General features: G+C 37.6%; 2 protein-coding genes across 3 annotated transcripts in view; one reads left to right on the forward strand and one right to left on the reverse strand.

The window, feature by feature from the left end:
- Positions 1 to 673: 673 nt before the first annotated feature.
- On the reverse strand, positions 674 to 24,449 carry RAB14 (RAB14, member RAS oncogene family). The gene is made up of 8 exons (XM_081065671.1): positions 24,188 to 24,449; positions 15,259 to 15,317; positions 14,097 to 14,150; positions 12,613 to 12,790; positions 8,925 to 8,991; positions 4,900 to 4,987; positions 4,525 to 4,555; positions 674 to 3,276 (listed from the first exon to the last, which is right to left on the reverse strand). The coding sequence occupies exons 2-8, from the start codon at positions 15,308 to 15,310 to the stop codon at positions 3,099 to 3,101; spliced, it is 648 nt and encodes a 215-aa protein (XP_080921797.1). The 5' UTR covers positions 15,311 to 15,317; positions 24,188 to 24,449; the 3' UTR covers positions 674 to 3,098.
- The window catches only part of GSN (gelsolin), a 100,039-nt gene continuing 96,445 nt past the window's right edge, over positions 23,067 to 26,660 (forward strand). The window contains exon 1 of one of the 2 annotated variants that reach the window (XM_081065660.1): positions 23,067 to 23,157. The gene's annotated coding sequence lies outside the window, so the exon portion shown is untranslated. The remainder of the gene's footprint in view (positions 23,158 to 26,660) is intronic. The other variant, XM_081065662.1, reaches the window with a different exon arrangement.

Below are 26,660 nucleotides of genomic sequence, written 5' to 3' on the forward strand. Positions count from 1 at the left end.
AGTCACAGCAAAGTGCTTAAAAAGCCTGGCCTATTCACAATTACTGAAATCCTTCAGGGACACATTTTCCTGTTCTATCCATGAGCTGAATGAGGGTAAACTATCTTCTTTTGAAACTGGCACATGAACTTTAATTCCCAAATAAACAGGAATGGAAGGTAATCATTAGGTTTTCTGTTTAAGGATAGTGAACTGAACCACACACCTATTAAAAAAAATATCACCCTTAAACAACAGATGTGTGGGCAAAAAAGCTCTCAAAACTATAGTCTCTTGGAATTAGAGAGGTAAGGTAATCCATGTATGAAGCCAGACATTTGGTTCCAAAAGACATTTTTCCAAAGAAACTATTAATAGTATTATGTGAACATCACTAATCCCTGCCCACACCCACACAAAAAAAGTCAAGCTTACTGCATCAGATACTTTATTATCCATGGAAAATACTTGAATCTTTTCCTGGAATGTCTAACATATAGAGAGTACTGAGCACCAATTACTACTGTGGAGGGCCTCCTAGATGCGAGGGCAATGAGTAACGCAGAGAAAGCAGGTGACTACAGTAAGCAGTAAACTCTCATGGATTAAAAATTAAGACTTTCACATTCTCGCCATAGCGCACTTGCCCAGTGTTGAGCGCACGGATGTTATGACAATTTGCTCCTCTAGTTTTGAGCACCCAAGTTTATTATAGGGGATTACGCATACAAATAACAGAATTTGGCCCCAAGTAATAGTCAAGGGAGAACACTATGAGACATCAAATGTGCTGATCTCACCTTGATAAAGGTTGGCTGAAAACACAGCAAGTGTGATCCAAATACAAGGATAGAAAGTGGAGCTCAATTCCTGAGTGATGTGGATTTATGTGCTACATACATATACGCCGCTATACAATAAGGACAATTCTGCAATAAAAACTGACAACTTATGTCAAATAGTTGTTTGCTTGAAGAAAATATGAGATCCTATTATAGTTCAGAAAATAATACAAACGACTTTAATCTAGATACAGGTACTTTATTTACAAATATTTAGATTAATAGCATTTTGTTACATCAAATGAAGAGTACAGCAGTCTGAATAAGTCCTGTCACAAAAACAATGAGACCCACTGTAACTGGCTTTGAGCGACAGGTGTCGCACCTCAACAAGCCCCAGTCTTTAGTTTGTGATTGCTGCCTTACATTCCAATGGGCGGTTGGTTGGTTTTGTCTCTGTAAATATATACACACACCCGCAGGTCATGGTCCCTGGGTGAGTCCCTTGTGATGCAACAGTGTGAGCAAACGGGTCGCTGTAAGTCTAACAGAATGTACCAATGCACTCCAGGCAACATTTTTTAAAAAATTCAAGACAAAAATAAAGATGAGTCCACAAATTAACCAAATCCTATTTACCGCACATTCCAGTTTTGGCTTTTATTTAACATTGACTATACAATACTCTGGGTATTACCACATGTTTACAACCCAGAAAGGTATATTTTTACTTTAGTGTCTGTAAAGAGGGATTTTAAATGTGTATTTTAAACACAGCAGTTGAGCTGAGTTGCTGTTATATAATATACCAAGGTTTACCTATCCTACTTCAAATAACGTCTGAATTCCCAGTCTGAAGAAACTCGATTAGAAATCAATCAACAAAAGTAAAGAACTTGGTAAAATGTAAGTTTGTTGTCTAAAGAAAATTTTTTCCCTTGCAATACAGTATTCAGTGGCCAAACCATCTAGTGCAAAGTAATAACTTACTTTGTATCAGCACAAACACTGAAACAAAAACATTTTCCCTTTTATAATTTATGCCAACATGACATAAAATAGCCCCCTTATCTAAGAAGGCAAGGGATCTCTTCAATTATTTCACTGTAGTGTTAAAAATGCACAATTTAAAATCCCTTAACAGCAGGCCTGTGGTTCTGGCTGTCGGTTCAAAATCTCACCATTCCAAGATAAAGGTATAAAAGCTTAAAATGTGCAATAATAAACCCAGCCTTTTTTCTTTTTCTATACAGTAAGGCAAGAAATGCAGCCTGTAATGCAAAACGTTTACAGAAAGAGAAAAGCAGGTTAGCACACTGTCGATTGCACAAGAACAGTTACGAAAATCAGCAGGTAAGCCACAGTGCAAAGATGGAGGAGAATCGCTAGTGTTAATCCTTTCACTCTAGGAGCTCTTTCCAGCATAATGTCCCCAAACACTGCCAGCACCAAAGGGTGGAGCCAGTATTACTTGTGAACTGCAGTTGTGTCTATTTCCTTGTGTGAAATGGAAGGGAATAACATGGTCACATGGAGGTCATACTGTACAAACTGGTCATTTATACTGTTCCAATGCCAGTAATCAATTTATTTTCTTCATTAAAATAATATACACAGAATGTAATGTTAGTTCGGTTCCTTCAAATTTTATACATATTTACTTTCTGCTAAAGAGAAAAGGATAAAATGTGAAGAAAAAAAAAGAGAGAGATAAAGCTATTAAGCACAAGAAAAAGCTAAATGGATATTTTCCCTGTGCAAGGCTAAGACAGAAGCAAACCTCCTCAAGAAAAATGCCACCAAGATGCCGCCCACAAAAGGGAATTTATCTGACATAACAAAACAAAAGCAGTTATACAACCCCTTCTCTAGCATCAGAAGTCATTTCACAGCAATAAACTTACTGGTTACAACAGACATACATGAACAGTTAAAGATGGGGAGAAAGGCTTAAGATGTCAAATTAAACTGTATAGTGAGACAAAGCCTAGCCAAAGAGAGGCAGGGGTAAAAATCATGAAGTCCAGCATCAGTGCTCAGTTTAAATTATGTATTGGTGACATACCTATCACGAGGACAATCGGGGAAAAAAAAGTCTAGATTTTCCATGCAGGAGAGATTTATTACTCTACTTGCCTTTGATAACCTGATTACATCTAGTTGTTTAGCAGTTTAGTATTGTGTTAAACTGTTTTTACAACAGAGTTGTTTTTCTTTTTTTTTTCTTTTTTTGTAATTAAACCCAGTAAGATGTACAGAAGACAATGAGGCAGTAAAAAGTACTGCTTCCAACAGACAGGGGTGAAAGGTCAAATGAGAGCCATGGCAAAGAGGTCACTAGCAGCCACAGCCTTCTCTCTGGGGTTGGGGTTCACTGGTTAGCCGTCCTCCCTGCGGGGCTGAAGGTTTGTGTTGTACACCAGACTCGGCAGCATTCAGATCCAGGCTTCCATCCTGAATGTTCTGATAGATTTTCTTGGCGGCCTCAAGGAAAGCATCTTCTACGTTCTCTCCCCTAAGAGGCAATTGACAACTTTATTTGAGAGCCATAGTTTTCTACAAAAGATAAGTCATTATACACTGACCTTTTGCTAACCTTTAGTCAACTGCCCTGATGTCTTCAATTTAGCCACTGTCATCTAATAAGAGATTACCAGAAGACTGAGCTAAGAAGAACAACATGGGAAAATATTTCCTGTGGAAAGCACATAAACAAAGTACTGAGTTGTTTCTACAAACCATATTTGGATAACTGTGTGTGTTCTACTCATTAAAATGCTAATATATTAATGGTATGACAGTTAAGATAGGCCATTTTTTCTGTAATAATAGAGGGTATTCCAAACAAAAATGAAATATCTTCAAACATGCAAACATGATTCCAAGATTTGCATAGTCTGATTAGCCAAGCACGAACTGGACTGTTTCTAGTGATGGTAACATATTCCATGATTAGCCATGTTCCAACTTCAGTTCAGTCCTCTTACGACTAACAGTACAGATGAGGCTAAACAAAAATAGGCCAGCTGCAAGGAATTCCTCCACGGCAAGGAATTTTTGGCTTAATAAATGAAGAACTATGATAAGAGTCGGGTTTAATAATGGACTTGGAATAACAATTAGAAAATGTTAATTATGCTTCCAATTACTCTTAGACATTGAGTATTTCCTTAAGTCATGCTTTTTACCAGGATCAGAAGTAGTAAATGAACAAGCTGACCAAGATTGAGTCCAAGATGCAAACTCAACCTCAGTTGTGAAAGTCACACTCTTCTGAAATGTTAACACAATTTTATTTATTAACCTAGATTAGCAATGGGCATAATCAAGGTATCATCTTTTGTGTAAAAAGTAACAAAATATTATTTTGAAATGTGAAACAGTAAGCAAAGGGATGTTTGCTTACTGTTGTTCCTGCCATAGCATTATGCACTTACATATTATAGCTTTTATGTACGGTTGACCCTTGAACACCACTGGGATTAAGGGCACTGACCTCCCTCGCAGCTGAAAATCCATGTATAACTACAGTCCGCACATGTGGATACCCAACTACATAGCTGACCCTCGAACAAGGCGGGTTTGAACTGTGTGGGTCAAATGAACTGCAGTCAATTGAAAAAAATCCTCACGTGAGTGGACCCACGAAGTTCAGATACATGTTCAAGGTCAACTGTATACATACATTATACATGTTTCACATATATGGTTCTACGTAAAGAAATCTGATTGAAAATGATATACTAATTTTAGCCATACTTACGTTTTTGCACTTGCTTCAAGGAACAATAAGCCTAAAAATAAAATTCAGACTATAATTAGGACATTTCAAATTAACCCACAAGGACATTCTCTTCAGTTACTATCTGAATAAAAGTGTTCCATCAGCTTTCAGTATTTTATGAAATAGTATGAGTTTGAGATGGAGGGAATAATTGTACTACCCCATGAATTCTCAAACACATTTTGCTGTTTCTTCATTCTTGAAATTTGAGCAGTTTGCATTAAAAGAAAATAAATAAATAAAAAATCTGTCAAATAATCTGCAGGATCAAAACCCCACCTTTCCTTAGAAATTCTCCCATGTGTGACACCCCCCCCCAAAAAAAACCCACTAAAAGTCTTAAAAGGAACCCACCGTTTTCTTCAGCAAACTGTTTGGCTTCTTCATATGTAACATCTCTCTGTGCCTCCAAATCTGCTTTATTTCCTATGAGAATTATTACCTAATGTGTAAAGAAAGACATCTTAAAACAAAAGCAACGATTTAAATCAATCCTTAAAATACTGAAATCCTAAATCTTGATAGAAAAAACATTGTGGCCTACAAAGGAAACCAAGGACTAGGAATTATCCACCAGATAGGACCACAGAATCATGAAGCCATTAGAATTAAGAGGGATCTCAGCAATCGTCTCGGCCAGGGGTTCACAAACTTTCTGTAAATGGCAGAGTACATATTTCAGGTTTCTGGGCCCCCATATGGTCTCTTTGTATGTGCTTCTTTGCTTCTTTTTTTTTTTTTTTAATCTTTAAAAATGTAAAAACCATTCTTAGCTCATAAGCCATTCAAAAATAAAACAGTCCATGAAGCACATATGATCTAGGCCAAAGATTAAGATTTATCTAACATTACTAAGGGTTCATGGACAAGCTCCAGGGGATCTGTGACTGCACTGAAATTAAGCACAAAATGCTTTAAACAAGGACATTCTCTGAAGACAAGGTTCTCATCAGATTTTCAAAAGTTTCTGGAACCCTCAAAAAGTTTAAAAACCACTAGTTCAACTCCTTCAGGCTACAGGTAAGGAAATTAATGCTCAAATGAGGCAAAGGGACTTGTCAAAGGTCAGTCAGTGAGTCAGTGGTAAGGAAGACATTGGAACCCAGGTAGAAAACCCGAACTGGGACCTTCAGACAAATACTGTCCGACCCCACACTATCCCTAGGCAGGACTAAGTTTGTGGCAACTGATTACAAATGTTTAAATGTGTATTCATGGGAGGCAGTGGGGCTGGGGGACACATATACAGTGAGTTCAGCTCCAAGGCAAAATATCACACAACTACATCCATTTTGGAATCATTTTATATAAGTAAACTTAGACCAAAGTTAAAGGCAGCTCTGAAAAGTTCTAAGAAAAAAAGTGGGTAGCCTTGAGAAATAGGGCTTTGGATTTTATTGGGGGGTGGGGTTTATGTATAAACTCTCTCTGTCTATATGTAAGCTTATTTGGCACCAACTGGTAAATCACACCTCCCTTCCCCTTCCAAACAGATTACCACTAATCCAGATGCAGATACTTGAGGAATGGATAGTTTAAACCAGCGGTGTCCAAACTGCAGCCCGCGATCCATTTTTTATTGGCCTGCAGCAAATTCCAAAAATATATTTAGTTTACTTAAACCAGGTGAGGCAATACGTATTTCACCTCGAGTGAGTGGCCCGGCTCTTTGTGTATTTTACCGCATATGGCCCTTGGTGAAAAACGTTGAAAAAAGTTTGGACACCCCTGGTTTAAACTAAAAGGGATTTCTACCATTAACTTTTTTCATGTTGAAATTATAGCCCCTGGCTCTCCTACTTCCAAAAAATTGTGTCCAATAAACTTCTGACCTGAATGTAAACCCTGAGTAAGGGCAGTTAAGTAGTATAACAGTGAGCATTCTTCAATCAGTGTGGACAACTGACCACTGAAGAAGGAAAGAAGTTTTCACATGGAGTCCACTAGTCTTTCAAAAACTAAGGTAATTACACTTAAAAAAAGAATTCAATTCTTTTCCTAAAAATCAAGACTGATAGTCATAATGGCCTACTACAGGGCCATCATAAAACAGGTACTCAAAACAAATGTTTGCTGAATGGAAACACTGCCTCCTCTCCTAATTCCTAATGAATTTCCAAACTGCTTCCTTATCACCCTGAAAGGGAAGACAAAGTGGCATGCTAACAAGACAGAGGTACAAAATATACCATGAACAAAAGGAGAAAGTATATACAGTACTTTCTATCCACGGTTTCGTTTTCAGTTACCCACGGTCAACACATCATCACAAGGATAAGTACAATACAACAAAGATTTTGAGAGACCACATTCACATAACTTTTATTACAGTATATTGTTATAACTTGTTTTATTATTGTTGTTGATCTCTTACTGTGCCTAATTTAGAAATTAACTATCATAGGTATGAACACGTATGTATAGGAAAAAACAGTATATAGAAGGTTCAGTACTATTTGTGGTTTCAGGCATCTACTGGGGGTCTTGGAACGTATCCCCGGCGGATAAGAGGGGATTGCTGTAATTTCCACATAGATATCAAAGGCAATGCTATAGAAAATGTTAACATTTGAGCTGGAACTTAAAGAAGAGATTTTTCTTTCTTCTGAAGATTCAGTAAGATTTCAAGAGGCATCAATGAGGCAGGAAGGATATGGCTAATTTTTTACTATACTCCTCAAAGACACTCTACAGTGAGTGTTTTTTTTGTTACTGTGTTTTTTTTTTAACATTTTACTTGAAATAACTTGAAATACTTGAAATATTTATTTCACTTGAAATAAATAGAATCACAGAAGTTTACAAAAGAGTAGAGGTCCTATATACCCTTCATCAAGGTTCCCCAGCATAGCACTTTACATGCTTCTAGTACACTCTCAAAACCAGGAAACTGATTTAGTGCAATCTACAGCCATTACTCAGATTTCACCCGTTTTACACACTCATGTGTGTATAGTTAGTTCTATGCCATTTTCTTGCAGATATAGATTTGTATCATCCCAATCAGGATACAGAACTGTTCCATCACCACAAAAGAACTGCATGTAGCTGCCCTCTCTCTAGACAACTCACACTACTCACACCCCTCTACCCCCATCGCTAAGCCCTAGCAACCACAAATCTGTTTTCCATTTCCACAATTTGTCTTTTTGAGTATGTTTTATAAATGGATTTATACAGTATGTAATCCTTTGAAACGGACTTTTTCCTCTCATCATAATGCCTTTGAGATCCATCTAAGTCGCTGCATGAATCAATAGTTCATTTCTTTGTATGGCTGAGGAGGATTCCATTGTATGGATGTACCAGCTTGTTTAACCATTCCCCTATCGGTGCCATTTAGGCTGCTTTCAGGTTTTGGCTATTGCAAATACAGTCGCTATGAATGTACATCTATAGGTTTGCAGTGGGTTTAATGTGATAATGAATATGAAATTCTAGGCACAGTCCCTGGCATAATAGGCAAAACACGTTAACTAACTCTCAATATGATTAAATTGCTGTTCCCTGATAAAAGCCAATCTTACCACTCATTACATATTTACTGAACCAGGCCTCTGCTAGCTGCTGAGGTACAAAGCTACATGAGACACAGGCCTTGTTCTCGAGAAGCTCAGTCAGTCACAGCTGAGTGCCTTTCTTCACTTGTCCCTGGAATACCCTCAGTAGCATCTACTAAAACGTTACTCACCCCTAAAACTCCCAGCTCAAACACCACCTCCTCTGGAAAGCTGGTTTCTCCAGATGGCAATGCTTACCGTGGGCCACCCAGCACTGCACCAATCACTCTATTTCTAACTCATTTTTCACTCTGCTTTTCAGCATAGTTATCTGTATTTCTGCAGGTAATCTCCCTGCTGGACTATAACTTTTTGTGGGCCAAAGACCCACATTTATCTTTGTAAACTGCAGAGCCTAGCATGGTGACTGGCCTTTAAAATCTCAGTATCTTCTAATTTTGGCTACGAAGCTTTTAAAGCATGCAGAACTCTTTATTTTTCATTGAAATTTTATTGAGATAACTGCAGTCGTAAGAAAAAATACAGAGATTCCTTGTAAATTTTGCCGTTTCTTCTAATGGTAACATTTTACGAAACTAGTATAGATCCCTTTTAAAATGATAGTTTCAGATTTCATAATCTCTATTTGATATGAGATCACCACCCCATTCATAACTTTTTTTTTTTAACCACAAACATGAACAAAAGCCTGGGGTAATGAGTATTGAAAAAAATGTTAAGTTTTCTTCAATCAATTTAAGAAATAAAGATTCTCTCATTCTTATCACCGAAACACAAAAATCCCACTAGCAAATGGCTGTCCTTTTTGGGTTAGCTTAGATCTTAAATTTTGCATTTAGTAGATATCATTTAACTTACAGTATTTGGATTGGTGAGATTCCTTGCATCTGTCAACCAGCTGCTTAAGTGGTTATATGTACTTCTTCTGCAAAAATTAAAGTTTACATCTGTGACCCACAAACAATTGCCATTTCAATAGAAAAAAAGAAATTTCAATAAATATTTAAAATAAACACTTTAATTGACAGACTTAAAAAAGTATTTTTACTTTGACTAGATTGTTACCCTAAAGAATAACAGTTGTGAAATGTAAAGCATATACTTTTAAAAAATCTAAAACTATTATTTTTAAATAACTCAATATCCAACAACTCTAATCACTTACATGTCAGGAGTAAATTGCTTACATTTAAAAGCACACCCATAAACAAACCAATAAGCAAGCAAGGAACAACATAGAAAATTTACAGAAAACAATTCTGAACTCAGAATTTGCAATCTGAAAACCTAAAATTATTGTGAAATCATCCAGACTTTCAAATACAAACTGGAGACAAAATAGTACCAAAATGTCTAACCAATGACACATTCAATGGAAACCACTTTTGCGTCTGTTTTTAAATTTTTCAGATTATAAACCAAGACAGTCACACCACAGTATGCTAGTATAAAATTCACCTTTCTTTAAAGAGGAAGCTAATTACAACTGCATTAAAACTGGCTTTAAAAAGGCACTTAATACATGTGACTGGAAATTCAATTCCCCAGATATCAGAGTGAGTTTATCCCAACTTTGTACTCTTATTTACCAGCAGCTAAATCATTTTGGGATTCAGACTGCCCTATTTCTCCATTTTCTCCAAGCAAGAGTTTAAAAACTCATAGGTTCACTTGCACTAGTCAAGTAGGTCCTGAAATAGCAAACAAATCCAATTTACTATATTATACAGAGTATAATATTAATATTAATCAGACTTTACCAAAGGGGTCAAAATAATAAAATTGTGAAGGTTAAGAATGTTTCTGATTTATACAGACTCACTGAACATTAATCCATCTTAACTTACTTAATAGGTGAGGAAACAGAAGCCCACAAAGATTTAAATGATTTCAGAATCAGGCCTAGAACCTTTTACACACATTGGGTCCTCAAAAAAGTGTTTCAAGTTCAGCCTTGTGAATATAATCTCCAGCTGCCAGTACTCATATAAAAGTTGACATTCCAAACATTTAATCCTTTCCCAGTGGGAATGGAAAAGAACTTCTTACTCAGACTCTTTTTACTGTGCTAGATATCATACACAAATCGCCACCTAAATGTCAAAAAAAAGTCACATAAATCAAAATAACTTTTTCCCAATGTTCAAATTTTCTAAATAAACCATGGTCAAAAGTCATTTTTAAAAAACCAAGCCCTATCACTGGTTCAGTATTTGCAGTACTGGTATACCTTGCTTTTATACAACAAACATACCTTACTTCATGCACAAAACCTTAAATAATACAAGTCCAAAAAATATTTATACTAATTTTGATGAATTTTAAAATGTCAAAGCTGGCAGCAAGAATGAACCACATACTGGCACCACTTTGGTAAACAGAGAAATCTACACATCCTTTGTAAGTAGTATCAAGATCCTACAAACTATATTATTTACAGGTACCATAACTTCTGCCAATGGTTCTGGTAACTGTTTCATTAATTTAAAATTCACCATCATAATTCAAATCTACAACTACAATATCACCCAAAATTTATTAAATGGTGGTTCTAGTGTTAAAAAAAAAGTGCTAAAATATCCGTAACTTTGGCATGGATGTTAGATATATCAAATGATAGAGCCAAACAAACTGCCATGATAAAGCTATGCTGTCAATTTAGGAAAGTACCCTGTAACAATTAAGTTAATGCCAAGAATAAAAAGTATTATTAAAGCAGGAACTTTGAAGTTTGCAAAATGTCAAGATTAATAATAGAAAAAAATCAGTGTCATGGCTGCAACTTCAATGTCATTCTGAAGAATCACTGAGTCAAGAAAGCACCTATCTAAAGCCTAAAGAACTTTTTTTTGGTAAACAGTTTTATTGGGATATAATGAACATACTATAAAGCCCATCCTTTTAAAGTACACGGTGTAGTGATTTTAAGAATATTTACAAAGGTGTGCAATGATCTCCACCCTCTAATTCTATCACCCCGCAAAAAAAAAGAAACCCCATACCCTACAGCACCCAATCCCCATCCCCTAGCAATCCACTTTCTATCTCTATCCATTGGCCTATTCTGGACATTTCATATAAATGGAATCATACAACATGTGGCTTTTTATTTCTGGCTTCTCTCACTTAGTAAAATGTTTGAGGATCATCCACAGTATAGCATGTGTCAACATTTCTTTCCTTTTAATAACTGAGTTCTATACCATTGTATGCATATACCACATTTGTTTATCCATCCATCAGTTGATGGACTTTTGGGTCATTTCCAGCAGAATTACTTTTGATGATTTAAACAGACACACATTTTACCAAAAGTATTTACTATGTTTAAAAGGTATTTTTAAAAGCAAAACATACATGTATCAAATCATCACACTGTACACGTTAAACTTACACAATGTTATGTCAATTATATGTCAAAAAAGCTAAAAAAAGAAAAAAACACACACACCAAAAAAACAAAAAACAAACTACAACACTATACATTGATATAGTTTAAGCATACATTGCCATATTTATTTAATTAATAATGTATGGAGTTTTTAATTATACAAAGTCATTAAGAATGCATCCCTCATAAAAAGATGTCCTGTACAGATAGCCTGGTTCTTTAAAAGTCTTCTCACAAAACTATTTACTGATCACTACCTGGCTATATGAACAGCATTAAAGCTGTTTCACTCAGTTTTACCCTGAAACAACCCAATTCTAGGAAAAAGCATAAAGCAAAAGGAAATACGCTTGAAAGTCTAATTATCACTTGGTCCCACTCACCCATGCCTACCTTGCCTCCTAAAAGGGAGACAGTCACAACGCCTGACACTTGGCATTAACAGGAAAGGTGATCCAGTTCATCTTCCAACTTATAGTAGACAAACAGCACAGAATTTAATGAAGTGTCACAATTTTCCATGTTTTCCAAAGTCAAACATTTACAGTTGTTTTGTTACTTTGAATAAAGTACTTGGAGTGTCCAGAAATATCTAAGTTGAAATAAATTTAATCTCACTGCCTGAAGTACTGTAAGCCTCTTTGGTCCATTTTAGGATAAAAAACAATTAATAAACACTTTCAGATGCAAGCATTAAGAACTTTTAGTAACTACCATGTTGGATTAGCAACTATTTAATTCCTTGGTTGGCCTTATTTTGAAAAGGTGTAAACTATGACACCAGAGACTAAATAGAGTAACTCCTCAAGACTTGCTTGCTTTCTACTGAAGTGAAAAGAACAAGGTTTGGTATAAAATATTATTTCACCTCAAATAATTCAACTGATGCTGCTTTTCAGAATTGTATTCTTCTGTCAGCTCCACCAGCATCTCCTAAAGTTTTTCTTCAGTCATACCCACTTTCAGAAAAGGAAATCGACATGTTATGTCAAGTCTTACACAGCAATTTAAAGAAACCATAAAACCTGAAGAAGCACAATTACAGTCACACGGTTACAAACTAAAGAATTCCTAAATCAACAAAAAAGAAACGGCCCTGCCTCAAGTAGATCTCTTTTTTCCAGTATGAAGGTTGAAAAATCATTCATCTCTTACCTAGTGATATCATACACCATAAGCGCTCCTGCAGCTCCTCTGTAGTAGCTTCGCGTAACAGCCCTAAACCTCTCCTGTCCTGCTGTATCCCAAATCTGCAGTTTGATTTTTTGGCCACTAACTTCAATTATTCTTGTACCAAATTCAACACCAATTGTGTGAGGACAATCAGCCATAACTGTTAGGAAGGAAAAGAAATATAATATGATATTCCAACTTCCAGGAAGCTTCAAATTAAGATCAGTGGGGAAAAGAATCCACTGGACAATCAAATGACTTACTAATGCTCGTTGGCTATAAATAGACTAACGCTAGTGCTTTAAAAAAAAAAAAAAAGTCAGCAAAAACCCAGAAGAAAGAACTCACATAAATGGACTAGAACAAGGGTCAGCAAACTTCTGTAAAGGGTCAAATAATAAATATTTTAAGTTCTGAAGGCCAAAAGTTCTCTGTCACAACTATTCAACTCCGCTGTTGAAACACAAAAGCTGCCATAAACAATGCATAAAATGGGCATGGTTGCATTCCAATAAAACTTAATTAACAAAAACAGGCAGTGACTGAATTTGGCCCACAGGTTCTTGTTTGCTGACCTCTGATCTGAAATAATCTATTGATTAAAAGATTGAAATAAACTCTTCATAATACCAACATTATACTACTTATCCTTCTGATCATTACATATGAACAAATCAATGGTTTTAGGACTCTAGGGGTTATTACTCAAACAAATTTTTATCCTGGAAAATATTACCAATATCTCAAAGAAAATCATCACATTTAACATACTTATATATTGGCAAGTTAATTATGTCTAATCCAATAGGACAAGTTTATTAGTCCTTTCCTTATTAGGCCACAGGAAGCCTAAACCCACCAGTCTCTAGATACAAGTACAAACAGACCACTGGACACTTCATAAAATGTTATATTAAGAAGAAAAAAAATGACAGAAATAATTTCAACTATATTTAGCTTATCAGTTACATAAAATAAAATGACCCCTTCCCTTACTACCCAAGAAAAAGCTGTACTTTGAATTTTAATCAAGTCATGAATGTAGACAGAATTCCATTTTAAATATGTCCAATCTATTATTTAGTTAACAGATGAAATAAGCAACAAGTTTCCTCTAATAAGATAATTTCTATAATACAAAGTCAGAGAATAAAAAGATTTCACATTATAGTTAAAAGATATGACATTATAGTATACATTTTTAAAGAATTTTGAACATCAAAAAAATGTAAATAAGTAAATCAAATTACATATAGCATATTAAAAAAATCAATACTCTATACACGTGGGTGTATTTTATTTTATCTGTATCTTTTTAAAAATAAAATTCCCTAAAGACAAAAGTACATATATAGGGAAAGGTTACATTTAAATGCATAGAGTACACTGAAAATGACACTTTGTAAAAGATAAGAACAGTGACAATAAAGAATTTACTAATGTTTTACTTTACATATTAAACTTACATTTTTTTTCTGTAAATTGGTGAAGCAAGCAAGATTTTCCTACTCCCATGTCCCCTGTTTAAAAAGAAAAGTTTCAAGTAGCAATTACATTTCTCAATTTTATACTCTTATAATTATATGCAATGACTACTATTGTCCTTACAATGTCACAAATTTCAGGGACACTTAGAAAAGTTGTATTTCCCTAATTTATAATGAGTTCAAAAGATCCTACAGATCAGTTTTTCACTATTCCCCACTTTCAGCAGTGACAGAATGTATAGTTATAAATTATGTTAATAGCCATCTGCTGGGAAGTGCTTTTTAAGAAATTGTTGTAACAGTGTTTTTTACTTTGAGCTGTTTCAAAGTTTTGTATTGTTCTTTCCCTTAACCCATGAGTAAAAGCAAGATTCCTAGGACTGATAAATAGGGCAGCAGAATATTCGAAGCAGAAATAAGTTTTGGAAGCCTATTTCACTAGATGCCATCTTATCTCATATTTATTTCACTTTTTGTGTAATTCCACAGAAGAAATGAACACACACTACATGGAAACAGTAACAGAACAGATATCACCTCTATACTACAGCAATTTAACCATTGGTGAAGGAAGCATTACAGTATAATCACATAAGTTCAACATTAAATCAAACTGTTCTCATGTGAAGAATGACTGAAAAGTATGTGTACTTTCAACTGTGCTCTTACAACTATACTTAAGTAAACAGCATTGTCTTTGAAAGCGAGCGAAATCTTCTTGCAACTTAAGGAAAATACCACCAATATTCCATTTTACATAGTATATTGTACAATTATTCTGAATCCATGTTCTCTATCAGTTTTTGGAATACAGGGCAATCTGAGAGCTTTCATTATATTTTTAGGAATGTATCAGCACATGTAGGAAATTAATTTCATCCCCAGTATTACCAAGATTTCAAGGAGCCCTCAAGAACAACCAACATTACTTCAAAGGGTACCCAGAATTGTACTACAAAAGCACCCAGGGCCACTAAGCAAGAGGTACATTGTTAATGCAAAAATAAATGTTATCAAATGAGCTTCAATTTTGCCCTGAGAAAATTATTCACTTCTTCTGGAATAGTATGTTCAGTATTAATATATAAATATTTTGTATATTAACCTTTGGAGAACAAGAGTATAAGTTAAATAAACTTACCAATAATAATATATTTAAAGATGTAAGAGTAGTTGTACGGTGCAGTTGCCATGGTGGCACTAAAAATAAAGAAAACTGTGTTACTTCAGTAGAAAAGCACACACAAGTTACCCAAGCTGATCACTGCTATCCTTTAAAGATATATAAAATAAAGCACACTGATTATAAACAAAATGTTGGTTACAACAAGTCAGAGAAAAAAACTGCATTCCCCAAACTGGTCAAATGCGTAAATTTTCACAGGTGAACATTCCTTTAACATTCTCATGTATTATGTGTACAACTGTAAGAAACCATTTATATCAAAACAATTCCAGTATTTCCCACTTGGAAATATCCAATAAGAAATGTTACTCTGGAAAATTTCAAATAAGGGAATCTTTATGCATTACCCCAACGTCCCATCCCTATTAACTGGTAAAGTGAATTCTGATGGCCTACTTGTTCAGAATGCCTTGATTTTACAATAGAATGTTTTTAAAAAGTAAAGTGACTTATAAACTCTAACATTTTTACTCTACTTTAAATCAATGGTTAGCATACATCCAATGAAACAGCAATCATATTACTTCCAAACTAAATTGTCAAAATTAGAACCATATGAAACTATTCTTGTAAATTTTTTAAGTCAATTATTGGCAATTTCATATAGCTCAACCAAATATAGGATTTGAAGATTATATATAAAATGTTGGCTCAGTACTATTTTAGGAGCTGAGAGAATTAATAGCATAAAATAGGACTCATGGTTGTAAAATTTGCAAGTTTATGTAAAAGAAGATATTTCAAAAAGCTCACAACCCATTTCTTAACCTCAGATAGACGTAACCTAAAGAATTCTAATTTGTCTCCTACTTTTAATAACTTTAAAGGGGGGGGGGCAGCCCAGTGACTCAGGTGGTTGGAGATCCATGCTCCTAACTTTGAAGGCTGCCAGTTAGATTCCCACATGGGCCAGTGGGCTCTCAACCACAAGGTTGCCAGTTCAATTCCTTGAGTCTCACAAGGGATGGTGGGCTCTGCCCCTGCAACTAAAATTGAACACGGCACCTTGAGCTGAGCAGCCGCTGAGCTCCCAGATGGCTCGGTTGAAGTGTGTCCTCTCAACCACAAGGTTGCCAGTTCGGCTCCCGCAAGGGATGGTGGGCTGTGCCCCCTGCAAGTAGCAATGGCAACTGGACCTGAAGCTGAGCTGTGCCCTCCACAACTAAGATTGAAAGGACAACAACTTGACTTGGAAAAAAAAAAAAAAAAGTCCTGGAAGTACACACTGTTCCCCAATAAAGTCCTGTTCCCCTTCCCCAATAAAAATCTTAAAAAAAACCACCTCTCCATTTATTAAAATGAATGCCTTGAATGTGTGAGACGCTGTGCTGGGTGCCAAAGAAATAAGAGGTGAATTCTAATACTGGTAATAACTTCCAATAAAATTATTCTCAAACCAGTTTTCAGTTTAAACAAAAATAAAAATTCTTTATATATATGAAGGTCTAACCCCATTTTAGGAAATCTGATTCCCAGTATTTTTTTAATCTAGTTTTTACTGTTTTAGTCAATTTTCACATTACACAAGCTAGACATTTGGTATGATTTGAGAAATTAATTTACTGAAATGAACACCTTTATATATTTCAAATAAAATTTCTATATAACTAACAAAATTTAATCTATAGAAAAAGTATATATTTAAAGTAAGTGAATTATTGTCATCAGGAAAGGGAAAGTTGTAATTAGACGATCACTTCACAAAATGCAGTCTTCTCACTTAGCTGTATGAATTACATTCTACAAAAGTGGATGCCCTGCTACCCATTCCAGCTTGACTTGTTGTAACACATTTTTAATCAGTCTTCGACATCACAGAAAACTCCCTTAACCAGTTCTTTCAGGAAAGGGGGTTTTTCTAGTTAGATTAGCTCTGCTTCTGATAATCATAACTTGATTCCCTTTTTCCAGACACTAGGGACTCCAAACATTTAAGAATGAACTTGGTCCTGAGGCTAAAACTGGTCTGGATTATTCACCAGATCGCAGAACCAGATCCCAAACACAAGGAAAAAAAATAACCTCTCACAGTAAAAATGGTATTTCAAGGTTATAGTTTCTTAACTTGCACTCAACCCAGACCCAGACTCTTTTCTTCTAATTAATTTTTACCTCATCTTTCCCCATTCAAACTTGGGGAAAAGTAATCAGTAAGCGTTAAATTACAGTTTCTCTCATGTTCTTCCCTCCTTCTAATTTTCCTGTTTCTTTTCCCTGTTGTTACTGAAGGTTGTAGCTGTACATATTCTGCTTCCTTCCATTTTATGTTAAAACTACGGCTTCTAACATTATCAATTTTCACCTGAAACGCTCTAAAGGCTAATCATGAAATTACAACCCAGTTCTAGTTGTACTGATTTATGTACTTGCTAATTATCACACAATTTAATTCATTAATTAAATATATATTGAGATAACTAATTTTGAAAATGTTTTTTAAAATTACCAAGCATTAAGTGATACAAACTATTTTCAAATAAAAGAAAATGATCACTATTTCAAATTGAATACCAGCACCCTGTATCCATTTCACCACGCAATTTTCTGGCAAATTTCTTTAAAATTACAAATAAAAACCCTAAAAGCCAAGTTAAAGAAAAATGGCTCAAATTTACTAATTTCAGTACACAAGAAAGGCTGAAAATACCTAGCACTGTAGCCACTAACACTCAAAACAGGTCCTCCTTTTCTTTCTTTTTTTTTAAACTACATATATATTTTAAAATAATTTAAAATTTTTTTCAGTTACTGACATACAATATTATATTAGTTTCGGGTGTACAACGTAGTGATTAGACACTGATATAACTTACGAAGTTATCACCCCAATCTTACTGAAGGTCCTCCTTTTCTTACTCTAAGGTAAGATACTAGTTAAACTTAAATATACTCCCATAGTTTATTGATAAACCTTAAATTTATGTATTTGCAGTAGAACTATATTCAAGTGGCCCCATCTAAAAATTAACTATGCTTAATAATGCTTTCACAAAGGATTTCTCAACCTCATTTCTTAAACATGAAACATGCCACTGTTAAGGTGACATGGTGAGGAATATATTCTAAACTATGCTTAAGTTTTTCTATTACTTAAGGGTGCTTCTGCTTTATTTACTGAAAAGTCAAAAACAAAAAAGGGCTTAAGAAATGTTAGTCTCATTCAAACACTGAAAACATGCATACACTCAGCACTAATTAGAAAAACCTTGGTAATATTCTGTAACTTGTGCACAACTACTGGTATGATTAGAATGCACTTTCTTCCATGTTTTACAAAAAGCATTTGAGTAAAGTTCACATGTGCATAAGTTCTCCTTTAATAGCTTTGATTTAAGGAAAAAAAAGAGTATTACATTCAGACAACAGGCATCATTAAACACGATAAACTTGAAAACTAATAACAAACACAACTGTTATAGTTACCATATAGACACTTCATATATACCAGGCAATGTGCTAAATACATGCCTTCTCATTTAATTCTTACTACTACTTTTATAAAATAGTGACTATTATCCTTACGCTACACACGAGGAAAGGCTGAACAGGTGAGTAACATGTCCAGGTCACACAGCTAAGTGGTCAATCTATAGTGAACTCAGGACTGTTCTGACTGTTAAACCCCCCCCTTAACCATTTACACCATCCTGTCTCCTCCTGTGAGTACATCTATGAAACTCTATAGTCGTACTTTGGGACACAAATCTTTCTCAGTTCATTCATTGGGTTCTCATTTAATATTCTGAATAAGCAGTATTTAAAAATTAACTTCAGAGGATGCACTATTATCAGTACTTGTAGATATGGATAAATAATACTAGTAATAATAATTCACATTACATCTACTTACAAAAGTTTCTGAAGGGAACTAACATTTGTTAAGAGTAAACCATGTGATAAACTGCACTCCTTTTCCTTATGCTGTTTTATATAATTCCTACTTAATTCTCATAATTACAGAATCACCATGTCCATGTAAAAACTGAAGAAACAGGTTTGGATAAATTCACATTTGGCCAGTGTTACAAAGTTAGTAAATAGCAGAGCTGGAACTTGAACCCAGGCCTAATTCCAAAGAACCTGATTTTCTCTAAGGTAGCTTATTAAAACTACCTTATATGTAGGCTGTATTATATGTAGACTGATAAAATAAAAACAAAACAATCAAAATCAGACAAAGATGAAGGATAATTACAATAAAAATTTAGGGTAATAGTTTTACGTAATAGTGCACGCAAAATTTAGCTCTCAACTTTCTGGCTGTCAAGAGAAATGTTTACTAAATGCATAAACACTAATAATTGCTGTGTGGCCCCTTTTAAATATTAACTATGCTTGATATTGCTTTAACAAGGGATTTCTCAACCTTACCTCTTGAAAATGAAACATACCACAGTTAGGATGAGAAATAAACTTTTAAATTAGGGCTTGCTATTGCATAAAACTCTACAATGCGCTTTTTTTCACTGAACAAAATCATAGATGTATTTCCAGGCGTGTGTGCATATGTGCGTGTGTGTGTGTGTATAGTTACTAAATGCATATTAAACACTTAATCATTGTTGTGCCAAAAACAGAAATGCATGGTCTCCATATACTGAATCAAACACCTTTCCAAATAAAGTTGTACAGACACATAAATGATTAGTTTTGAAATTTGCAGATACAGACCTGAAGGTAGGCACCTTCATACCCTCTGCTTGTGGAAGTCTGAATTGCCACATTTTTGAGAAGTAATCGGTATATATTTTAAAATGTTAAAAAATAATCCAACTCAGCTTTCACTTATATGTGGAATCTAAAGAACAAGATAAATGAGCAAACAAAACAGAAACAAACTCATAGATACAGAGAAAATTTTGAGGGTTGCCAGATGGGAGGAGCTTTGGGGGAGATGGGTGAAAAAGGGGAAAGGAGTAAGAAGTATAAACTGGTAGTTACGAAATAGTCATGGCGATATGAAGTGTAGCATAAAGAATATAGTTGATAATACTGTGATAGCATGGTATGGTGTCAAATGGTTGCTGGACTTATCATGGTAATCTCTTTTTTAGGTATATAAATGTTGAATAACTATGGTGTACACTAAAACTAATATAATATTGTATGTTAGCTATATTTTCATAAAAATCTTTTTTAAAAAGAAATCTATACTTGGTCAGAGAAACTGATCTTTGTGCTGAATTTATAAACCAAAAATAAATAAATACAAAACAAAGATGTACATGTAAAGAAACAAAAAAATAGTAATAATCCAAATCATCCTTTGGCCAAGAAACCCACTTAGAAATACTCTACAGAAACAAAAGCTTCAGTCCACAAGGTTACGGGTTCAAATGCATTTAATGCAGAGTTTTTACAGCAAAAAACTGGAAACAACCATACTCCTATCAACAGGGAAATGACTAAATAAAGTACATATGTCCTATGAAACAATATGCATGTAGTTTAAAAACCACTTAGAAATACATGTATTAACTGGAAATATATCCATGATTTTGTTAGAAATTTTGTGAAAAAAAAACTGTTGCAGAGTTTTATGCAATAGTATATCCCATTTTAAACATACATTCTCTCTCTCAATCCTATATACATATAACATGGGAGGATACACCCCAAATTGTGAAAAATGAATACATGGTCTGAAAGTAGAAAAGGGAAGGGGGAAATTACTAACTTTTTTTTATATATCCCTGCTCTGATAGTATGAGTATGTACTACTCTTAAATATTAAAAGTAGAGCAAATAAAGGATTTTAAAAATATTTTAAAAGCATTTTACATACAATTCTGATATAAAACAAATGAAAGAACGAACAAAAACAAAAGAACTCCATTCATATTTCCAACATTACTTCTACATTTACCAATAATACAGGGACCATCATATGAAGCCAATCAGCCTCAAAATACAAACAAAAATCACACTGATAATCAAGGGTATTTTTTCCGTTTCTTTGTTTTGTTTTTGAATATAGTTTGGATTCTTACTGTGTTAACTTATGCACTATGTCTGACTAATCTTTTCACAACTGTTATATAGCTATTTTATTCTAATCCTCAGAACACATGGTGTTACTGTGTAATTTTTACATAACTGACTCAAGACAACACAGGAAAAAAGAAACCCATTAACTATTTCAGGTGATTTAAATTCTGATCCTTACTGTTGAAATTAGTTATTTTTTTTTTTTACATGCAAGACATCTTGTTAAGAACAGAGCGAAGACATTGCTTTTGAGATTCCAAAGTAAACATATTTGTTGAGCATCTAGCAATCAAAAGCCTTGTGCTGGACTTTAACAATATAGTAATGATCCAAAAAAAACCCCACACTGTCCTTACCTCATGGAACTCAAGAACAGAAGCATTTTGATTTGCTTATAGACCCAGTAAAGTGGAATGCTACTTCATTTGTCAGGCAAGTGGACATAAAACTTTTCGGTAGTTAACCTAATCAAAATGAGTGGTCAATTTCCTTTCCTCAATAGTAATACAACCTCTGAAAATAACCCATTTTCTAAAACACAGTTTAAAAAACTCACTTTTGACAAGTTATTTAATGTTACACTTTTATACAAATTAATAATGTAAGAAAAAAAACTGGACTCCTTAATGTATCAAGAGAAGAGCAAAATGTTTCTAACTATGAGAGTATGCTTGCAATGAATAGGAAACAAAGTACTCCAATACAGCACCTCTGTTCATAGAAGGAAAGTATATAGGAAAAAACAAAAACAAAAAAACCCCGCACTTCCTACTACAGTTAAGATTAGTAATAGTGAAAAATTTACTGATTAAATGCTATGCTGAGATTTGCTTCAAAATAAGTTGGTGGAGAGGGTAAAGGTGTACATAGATAAAACAAGACTGATCACTGTTGACACCGGCTGATAGGTGGTATGCGAAGGCTCAGCCTGCTACTCCATATTGCATAAAATTATCTAGAATAGAAAGTTTTTGAAAAGTAAAGCACAACGTCTTTGATACTTCTCTTTACACACTGTTGTCTCCAGCCATGCCTGGCATTTTTAACGACCTACTATTTAGAGCTTTTTTAAAAAAATTAAACATCTCACAATAGCCCTAGTTTTAACACATTTTATTTGCCTTAACCAAAAGTTTCCTCTAATAGTACGTCTTACTAAGATTATGCAGATATTTAATACTGATAAAAATTAATTGTAAGAACACCCCAAATTCTGTCGCATAGTTGAAGCATAACACAACTATAAAGCATAACATAAAATATAAAGAGCAAACCTTTTTTAAATGTAGCTTTAATTCCAAGTAATTTTTTAGGTTATTAGAATCTCAGGTTTCCCATCTTTAAAGCAAATGCCACTTGCTGCGTGCCTCTAATTACTCCAGCTCCTTTATAAACATCTCTAACCGTAGAAACTCATTTTACGGATAAGGAATGAGCTCAGAGGGGTGATACATCCTTGATGATAAACTACTAAAGGGAAAGCTAAGACTTAGGCCCAGTCTAACGCTCCGTAAGTCACGCTCCTCTCATTTCCTCCACAAACACGCACTGCCTGCAGCCGGGGCACTTCCCCACACACACGCCAAGCAGCAGCTACAGGCTTCTAACCCCCGAATCCCCGCACGCCTCCAGTGCAGGTGCTGTTACCCCCGCGGGGATGGGACACGGAGTCTGAGAGGCGAAGGGACTCGCTTGGCGTCACTGAACTACAAAGTCCAAGGCCACTCACTCCCTGCGCCGAGGCCCGGGCCAGAGGCAGGGCCGGGGCAACGCCCGGGGGAGTGTTGGGACGAGGAGGGGTGGCGGCGCGACGACGGCGAGGTCAGTCGTCGGTGGCCACGTGCGGACGCAAGGCGCTGCAGACAGGTAATGGCACGAGCGGCCAGCTTTGTAAACGTTCAGCGTGGGCTCCGACAGTTTCCGCGGGGTCCCCTGAAGGCACGTGTTCTCCGCAACCCCCGCCCCCGTTGCTTCTACAGACAAAATGTGGAAACTGAGCCACCTCCTGCGGGGGTGTGACAACGCCCAGTGTAGCTGCCGACGCGACAGGCTCGGGGGTCACGGGAGCCTCGGCTGTCGTTCGGGGCAAAGCCGGGGCAAAGCCCAGCAGCCGCGGCTCCCCGGGAAACGGCCGCGTCTAGGAACCCCGGGTGGCGAAGAGCCGCCGCGGCGCGGGGGGCGCGGCGCGGGCACCGCCGGACCGGCCGCATCCCGCTGGAGGCCCCCGTTTCCTCGCCCGGAGCCCGGAGCCCGGAGCTCGCGCGGCCCGTCGCCGGGCGCGAGGACAGCCCGTCCGAAGACGGCCAAGGCCGGGCCTGGCGCCCGGGGAGGGGAACCCCCCGAGACACGCCGTCCCCGCGACCCCACGGACGGCAAAACTTTCGCTCGCCTCCGTCACTCCCGAGGCCCCGGGCCCCGGCCTCAGAGGCCGTCCCGGGCCTTTCGGGCCCCACACCGGGACCCGCCGGCACCGGCCGAGCGCAGACACGGGCGCCCCCGCCACCAGGCCCGGCCAGCACGCCCGCGACGCGGGGACCGGCCGCCTTTGTCCTCGGGGCCCGAGCGGCCCTCGGGACGGGCCCCGCCACGGAGGGGCTTCGCGCGCGTCACCCCCGCGGGTGGCCGGCGGCCCGGTCCGCCCGGAGGCGGGGAAGGCGAGGCGCGCACGCTGCCCGCGCGCCCCGAAGCCCTCCGCCGGCGCGCAGCGGCCGAGGCCCAGGCCCAGGCGGGCGCGGCGCGGGGACCCCCTCGCCCCCCGCGGGAGTCCCGGAAGGCCGGCACCGGGGCGACGCCGGCTCGCCGAGGCCTCCCGGGGCCGGCCCTCCCTACGGCCCGCCATCGGAGCGCCGGGCCAGGAGGCCTGGGCCGGAGGGCCACTGCGGAAGGCCCGGGTTACCTGGGGGGTTGCTGGTGGCTGGGCAGCTTTCCGGGAGGGAGGGGGCGTCAGGACGAGGAAGAGGAGTGCGAGAGCAGCGGGCGCCGGGCGGAGGGGGTCGGCCGAGGCCCCGGCAGGGAGCGGGCGAGCCGAAGGGGTGCAGTCGCACTGGCGGCAGTAGCGGTGGCCGCGGCGACTGCTCCGGCGGCTCCCTCAGGATCTTCCTCGGGCAGGTCCAAGATGGCGGCGCTCCCTGCACAGGGTTTCCTGTCACCCTCGCAATGGGCCGGACCACAAAAGAAGGGGGGTGGAGGATGCGCGCGCAACTGGCGGAGCTCGGAAGGAGGTGGCTGGGGCCCCGCCTCCTAGCCACGCCTCTTCCTCAATCCTCCCTCCCGGACTTGTCGCGCCGTCGCCGGAGCCCGCCCCACGGGCTCTCACGCTCGAAGGGGCGGAGGGAAGCGCGTATGCGCAGGCGCAGTTTTCTGCGCAGGTCCGCGTAGAAGCTGCTGAGGTACGTCTGGGTCTTTCAGGATAGGGCTGTCGCTTTGAGGACTTTTTACAATGTTTAATGCCAGCAACTACCACTTACTGGACGCTTTCGGTCCACCAGCCACTGTGATAAGTACACATTACTTCACTCAGCATGTGTTTATTGAGTGCTTCGTACGTGGCGGCGAGCAAGGCAAACTAGGTGTCTGTCCAACAACCCCAGGGAGTACATGTTCCCATTTTATTGACAGTGAAACTGAGGGTCAGAGTGATCCAGTCACTTGTCCAAGATCATGCAGCTAGGAGGTGGCACTTTCTGCCCTATGTTTCACCTGTGCCCCGTTTAACCTCTCTTTGGGGGTATCTGACGGGAGGAGAGAAATTGTGACCACATTTTTCACAATTTTTCCACCACCTCCCCATCTTCCAATTTGGTCTGCTTATTATCACCTTCCCGGAAAGGTTAGCCCCACCTGGGTACAAGGCCTTGTTATGATTTTCGTGGGTCCTAGGCACTTTTTCCTTGTGCTTGTGGATCTATATATATAATTCATATTTTACAACTGCATTGGTATGGGTGAATATATTATAGCGCAAAACATTTTCTTCAACCTAAAAGTTGGTTTTTCTCTTCTGATTCTAAAAGCACTTGAAACATTGTGGGCCCCTAAAAGTATTATGGGCCTTAGGCACTGTGCCTAATGGATAACACCACTCTGCCTCAATCCCCCAAAATGAAGTTCAAGCTCACTCGTGGCATTTAATACCTTTCATAAGCTGGTTTTGCCATGGGCAAGTGGGATTTCATTGGAAAAATGTATGGCAATTTACAAATCTTATTTTCAGAAGGACCTGGGTGCAACTCCCGGCTCTGCAACTTACTATCCTGTTTCCCTGAAAATAAGACCTAGCTGGACCATCAGCTCTAATGTGTCTTTTGGAGCAAAAATTAATATAAGACCTGGGACTTGGTATAATATAATATTAGTATAAGACCGGGTCTAATATACTATACTATGCTATACTATAAGACCCGGTCTTACATAATATAATATAATATAATATAATATAATATAATATAATATAAGAGTGGGTCTTATATTAATTTTTTCTCCAAAAGACGCATTAAAGCTGATGGTCTGGCTAGGTCTTATTTTGGGGGAAACAGTAATGATACGTTGCCACTGGACATGTCACTTGATTTCTCAGATCCTCAGTCACTTCTGCAAAAGAAGAATGATGATATCTATCTCCCATGGGTCCTTGTAAAATTAAATGAGATAATATATGCAGAATGCTTGACATACAAGGATTTAATACATGGAATGGTTATCACAAGATAATATAAAGTAATATTGAAATCCCTTCCATCCCTATAGGTCTATGCTTTTATTCCTATATTCTTTAATTCTAACAAGTATAGTTTGTGGTCACAATTTAACATCTCTGAAATCAAGAAATTTGCCTATGCCAAATAGAGAAAGCTGTGAATTAATTGCTGTTACTTGTCCAGCTATGAACTTAGGCCTGGCTAGAAAGTTTCTGTGTATCCATTTTTCCCTGAATGCATAGCTGATGCTTATTGAACACTTACTATGTGCCAGGAAGTATCCTAAGAATAGTGAATATTTTCTTATTTAATCCCTACAACACCCCCATGAAGTCAGTACTACATTCGCTCTATTTTATGAATGAGAGAACTGAGTGTCATACACGTCTAAAGTCATATAGACAAAGATTGGCAGTGATGGGACTTGAACTCAAGCATCTGTGACTTCAGAACCCCAATTCCTAAGCACCACTCCACACCGTGTTTCCCCGAAAATACGACCGGGTCTTATATTAACTTTTGCTCCAAAAGACGCATTAGGGTTTATGTTCAGGGGATGTCATCCTGAAAAATCATACTAGGGCTTATTTTCCGGTTAGGTCTTATTTTCAGGGAAACATGGTACTTCATCCCTTATTTGCACTTGTAACAGCTTAAATGTAGATCCCTAAT

This window comes from Rhinolophus hipposideros, assembly GCF_964194185.1.
Source record: "Rhinolophus hipposideros genome assembly, chromosome: 11".
In the NCBI taxonomy this organism is placed as follows: domain Eukaryota; kingdom Metazoa; phylum Chordata; class Mammalia; order Chiroptera; family Rhinolophidae; genus Rhinolophus; species Rhinolophus hipposideros.